At 40.5% G+C, this 6,000-nt stretch overlaps 1 protein-coding gene across 1 annotated transcript in view; it reads right to left on the bottom strand.

Annotated features, from left to right (window-relative positions):
- The window catches only part of LOC145981686 (endothelial lipase-like), a 48,599-nt gene extending 43,282 nt beyond the window's left edge, over positions 1 to 5,317 (bottom strand). Inside the window, exon 1 of the mRNA XM_083115080.1 lies at positions 5,219 to 5,317. Coding sequence (XP_082971206.1) covers positions 5,219 to 5,279 — 61 coding nt within the window. The 5' untranslated portion in view covers positions 5,280 to 5,317. The remainder of the gene's footprint in view (positions 1 to 5,218) is intronic.
- Between the last annotated feature and the right edge of the window lie 683 nt (positions 5,318 to 6,000).

A 6,000-nucleotide genomic window follows, 5' to 3' on the forward strand; every position in this document is an offset into this window, starting at 1 on the left:
CTGGGATTCGAACCCGGGACACTTGGTGTCATAACGCGTTGTGCTAATTACTACGCCACGGAAGTGTGTAAATGCTATAAAAAACAGTCTGCTAGATATTCATTCACCTGAACAGAATAGCCTTCTCAGATATATACAGGGTGTCGCAAAACAACTTCAACCACGCTTGGGTGCTGGTAGATATCATAAAAACAAATAATTTTTCCTCATAAACCTTACGCTAGAGTGAAGAATACAGAGAATGTCTCCAATTTCGTTAATTTTTGGTAAACTAACTACATTTGGCCTTTTAATCACGAATCTGTTGTTACAATGCGGTGGTCACGTAAAAAAATTGTACACTTATTTGTATATAGCCTATATGTTGCCACGAACCATGCACGGGTAGCCCCACAAACCTTTCACGGATAGCCCCACAAACCATTCACGGATAGCCCCACGAACCATTTCCGGTTAGGTTAGGTTAGGCAAGCTTAGTTAAAATTTTGTTCCTAAAACAATGCGAATCAGCTGTAAATAAAAATCCACTTATATCGGCTTTTTTCCCTATTTCCACACGTGACCCCGCATTTTAACAACAGATTCATGATTAAAAGGCCAAATTTAGTTAGTATACCAAAAAATTAACGAAATTGGAGACATTCTCTATATTCTTCATTCGCTTCCAACTTTACCTCGAAAGCGCTAAGTTTCGGCGCTATAAGCGCTTAAAATCTATCCTGTATGTATGCAACCCAACACAGCTAACGACCGCTCTGACATAACTTCCAGGGGCGTGCGGCAGGGTTGCCACTAGCGTCACCTGGCAGTCTTACGCGAGTACAAACTTACCAAGGCAAAGAATTTCAAATAAATGAGGACTAGTAGCAACCCTGCCGCGCGCCCCTAGAAGTTATGCCAGAGCGGTCGTTTGCCGTGTTCGGTTGCATACATACAGGATAGATTTTAAGCGCTTATAGCGCCGATACTAAGCTCTTTCAAGGTAAAGTTTATTAGGAAAAGGTACTTGTTTTTATATCTACCAGCACCCAAGCGTTGTTGAAGTTGTTTTGCGACACCCTGTATACTGTAGTATTAATATCAATAAATATTATGAAATTCCATGTCAAATTGGTTATATTTCTATCAGTCTATAATAGTTATTATTATATAATAACAATCAAATCAAGAAGACTTAGATGGGCAGGCCATGTGGCACGAATGGGAGAGGAAAGAGGAGTTTACAGGATTCTTGTTGGGAAACCTGATGGTAAGAGACCTGTAGGAAGGCCAAGACGAAGATGGAGGGACAACGTTGAGATGGACCTAAGGGAAATCGGCAGGGATGGAAAAGAGTATATAGATCTTGCTCAGGATAGGGACAGATGGAAGGCCTGTGTTGCTGCAGCCATGAACCTTCGGGTTTAAGAAGGCTAGAGAGTTAGTCAGTTAGTTAAGCATTATTATATTATTTATATATTGAACCTGACACCTTACAAAAATTTCCTGCCACGGTCGTGGATGTACAGCTCTCAACCCAACCTGCGGGCTACCTGTAGTATGAAAATAACTGTAATGTTACTCACAACCAGGGTTGTTAAAGGTCCAATTCCGGTCCAGGAGAGAAAATCAGCAAGCGTAAATGGGTTCTGGACCGTAAAGAACCTTTTTATCTGTAAAATATTTGAATTCGGTCCAGGAACTTTTTTCCCGATCAATTTAAATACGGTCCAGGAACCTTTTTTCTGAACCAATTTAAATTCGGTCCGGGAACCTTTATTCCAGGTTCAATTTCAATACGGTCCAGGAACCTTTTTTTTCAGAATTACTTTAAATAGGGTGAAAGTTCGGTATTGAAATGAAACAATACGCAACTTGGATCCAATACAGACCTGACGATAAACAATTATCCACTTGTGAGCATGAAAGAATAATCCAGGTGCTGGCTGCCTCGAGAATCTAAGGTACAAGGTAGAAATGGGCGAAACGCAAACGCTGCAGTTACGTTACCCCTCTCCATGTAGCCCCATTCTCTCGCGCGCGTTCCTTCACTTGGTTGTAGCAACACCTCTGGCAACACTACCTGTCCCTGTTGTGATATCTGCTGGGCGGCTCCTATTGGCTGCAGTTCCTGGATGCCGGAGCAACACGTAACGGGTTTGTTTGAGCTCAATGTGACGCCACGCTAATATAGTCCATTGCGTTATGTACAGTAACTCTTCGACATGGGAGTTTTTGAACCTGGCGCACGAGAGAAAAACAGCGTTATTATTTATTCCCTGTGCTACGCTTTCTACAACAGCAGCGTGACATTCCAATGTAAAACGTACTCGCGGACATTTTTAGAAGGCAACTTTTCATCGGTCAATCCTTGTCTACGAATTGTAAATAAATTCAATCCCTGACTGGAAGAGAAAAGCAGCAAACGTAAATGAGTTCTAGACAGTGTATAACCTTTTCATATCTAAAGCATTTCAATTCGGGGTACTATTATAGTATAAGGGAAACACCTATAAATCATATATTTCGCACTTTTTTACATTGCTAACGTACTATTCTGCATTGCGGAACATTTTCTAAGGTGAAATAATGAATTTCCAACGAAAATAATGTATATTTCTTACATTAACGAGTACTTACTGTTGTTCCTTATTTCCCACAAACCATCCACGGGTAGCCCCAAAAACCATTGACGTTAGCCCAAAAATTCACGATAGCCCCACGAACCATCACGGGGACGAGGTATGCCTACTAGGTTAGGTTAGGCCTGTTAGGTTAGGTTCCATTAGCACTCCTTTCGTCCAATTTAGCAAATACGGACAACATCGGCTTGTAGCAGCAGCGGCAATATCGCGTATTAAAATGAATCAAAACTACATTCCCGAACATCAACAACGCTACAGAAAATGATTTGTGTAAGTACTTTCTCCTGTAAATTTGAAGAAATCCGTTTCCCTTATACTATAATGTTACCGAATTCGGTCCAGGAACCTTTTTCCGGATCAATTTAAATACGGTCCGGGAACCTTATTTCCGGATGAATTTAAATACGGTCCAGGAACCTTTTTTCAATGTAACAATACGCAACTTGGACCGAATTTAAATAGTGCGAGAAAAAAGGTTCCGGTCCTGCAGCGGAACCCAATAGAAACCATTAGAATTTATGAATTCATGGACCTTTAACGACCCTGCTTCAAGCTAACTATCTCTTCCACTTTACAATTTCAGACATATACACTGGGAGACTGGCGTTTTATTTTATTTGTTACAATTGTTATCTCAAAATATCAATAAATGCTCCGAGGGAATCAATGACAGGCATGATGTCAAGGGCACCCGCAGGGGGGTCAACTGCCTCCCCCCGAGATTTCTGGAGTCATTTATTTCAAATTTTGATATTGTAGCGTGAAAACATAGATGAAAAGTGCCGTGAAAGACAGTACATTAAGTGTCTATGTACATTATCCTAGTGCTCGGGATGTTTTATGATAATTCTCTCAACTTGGGATAGCGTCGTCGCCTTGTAATCAAGGGGTCCCGGGTTCGATACCCGGTGGAGGCACATTCCACTTTAAACTGTAGGTCCAATCCCGATTAGCCTTGCTGTGCATAAAGTGATCTTGAAACACCAAATCAATCAACCAACCAATCGCAACTTGGGAAAAGCACCAGCCAACATTTCCCCCACTTTAAGCACTGTTGCGGCGGCCTTGTACGGAGTCACTATTTTAACTACATGGCAATTGCGTGCTGTAGATGAAAGTTAGCAAGTTTTCGTACATGCTATATTGTAACAAGTTTACAAAATGTATGATCCAATGAACATTAGAATGCATGTTTCATGGATTACTGTGAAAATTCACTACTTTCCGTGGTTATATTTTGGCATTTTTAAACATACTGCTCAATTCACTTATTGTTTAAGAACATAAGTTATCTAATTACATTAGGGTTTACAGCACCAAGGGTAGATTTTGAATCATGTAGGAAAATGTGTGTGTGTGTGTGTCGTGGAGTTTCATAGTACTAAGACAATTGTTTCTTTGAATTTCACATGTTTCTGGTTCTATCTGGCTTTTCTGCCTCTTTAGGCTAGTCGCGACGCCGATGATGAATGATTAAATGAAGCTGATGAACGGACAAACACAATGGAATAGTCATGTCCAGACTAGGATTCGAACCTGATACCTTCGGTGGTGGTGTACACGCACACTGTGCAGACCACGATACGTGCGTTTATTTTTTTCAAATTCCTAAGCGGCAGCTTTCCTCACACATCGAACTCATATGTACTAATCTCAACTCCAGGGACGTCGTTAGGGGAGGGACCAGGGGGGTCTGGTCCTACCAGTTGCAACAAACAAAATTCTGATCGATTTAAAATTATCATAAATTAATACTTGCATACCTTTCTGGTAAATTTGTATTAGAGCTGGATCACTGCGCAGGGAACACATTTGCTATTTTGAAGAAAATCGTCAGAAGCAAATGTAGTATACCAAAATTTCCACCTTTTGGTTGCTTACAGGATTAAAACCAAAATCATATGACCTGCCTGCCTTGCCACAAGTTCCTAGAAACAAGAAAATCGAACCTTTGTTGTAAATTTCTTCCCTTATCGATGGAATCGAAGTCTCCGCCGAACGTCAATAGTATGGGAGTTCTCCTATAACTGATAATGTTCTGATATTTAATATTTCTATCTGCTGTGGGTGCGGTCAAAGTGTATTTGTTCCTATGTGAAAAGAGTTCTAAAGCGTTGTAGTACGTTTCCATTTATAATGGAAGAATACCTATTTTTATGATATTTTTTATCAGTTAACTTGGGCCTGGCAAAAAATAAACCATGCTAACGTCTATACTTTTATCCGTTAATGTAGCAAAAATTTATGTGTATATATATATATATATATATATATATATATATATATATATATGGGTAAAAGGAAGGAGTGCTATAAGGGCTAAATAATAAGTGAAGGAGGAATCACTCACCAGACACAGAAAAACTTCAAATATATATACATAAGTGTCATACTAACAAATTTCAAATTTGCCCCCCCCCCCCCATCCCCCAAAACTGAATAACATAGCTACGTTCCTGCTAAACTCATTCAGTACAGACGAACACAAACATCCATGCTGAACCGGGATTCGAACCCTTGATCCCTGGAATTGTAGCTCACCAAGCAGACATAAAACATACTGAGAACAATCTCGTTTGTGAGGTGTGACTTACCTAGAGGAAGAAACAGCATCAGAAGAACACAAGCAGAGAACAGCATGGTTCTCATATCCATTTCTATCAGCACAAAAACACTTCACTCATCCACAAAGCACCAGAACAATGAAACCACTTGCTTCGTTTCAACAAGCTTAAACAGTTTCTCTATGGTAGATTTCTACAGGTTTCCAAATCAGTGTGAGCAAGTCCTACGTCAGTTGCATAGAATAATTCGCGAGAACACTCGTGGGCGCTCGAAACGGACGAATTAGAATGTTTTGACAAGCACGAGATTTCTATCATATTTGTTAGTATTTGGTGCTCACTCTTCCACTAACATTCCTTGCCAGCAAGCACGAAGTGGAGCTCAGACGCTGTGGGTTTAGCATGTCCTGTCTGAACGCTCGCGAAACATGACTGTGTCACTCCAGGAATCCTACTGATTGAGTCCCGCACGGTTATTTCTTTCGGAGCAACAAGTCACGGGGCTTAAATCCTGAACATTTGTCGTCAAGCTTCGTTGCTTGATCGTCTGCCGTGACTATTTAACGCTCATCAACTCGGAAAGCCAAAGCTTAGGGATACGCAAAGCAATACGTGATTTAGGGTGTGTGGAAAATGGGGCTTATTCCTAAAGAAACAAACAATAATCGATCAGACAATTCGATTATAGATGGCGGGGAAAGAACTTCCGGTTTGGGCAATTTTCCAATGTAAACAAGTGAAATACAGATCGTCACCGAGCATATTTTCTTATAAAAGATCGGAAACAAAATGGATCACTTGAAATTTTTGAG

This window comes from Lepisma saccharinum, chromosome 30 (genome assembly GCF_977018435.1).
Source record: "Lepisma saccharinum chromosome 30, izLepSacc3.1, whole genome shotgun sequence".
Classification (NCBI taxonomy): Eukaryota; Metazoa; Arthropoda; class Insecta; order Zygentoma; family Lepismatidae; genus Lepisma; species Lepisma saccharinum.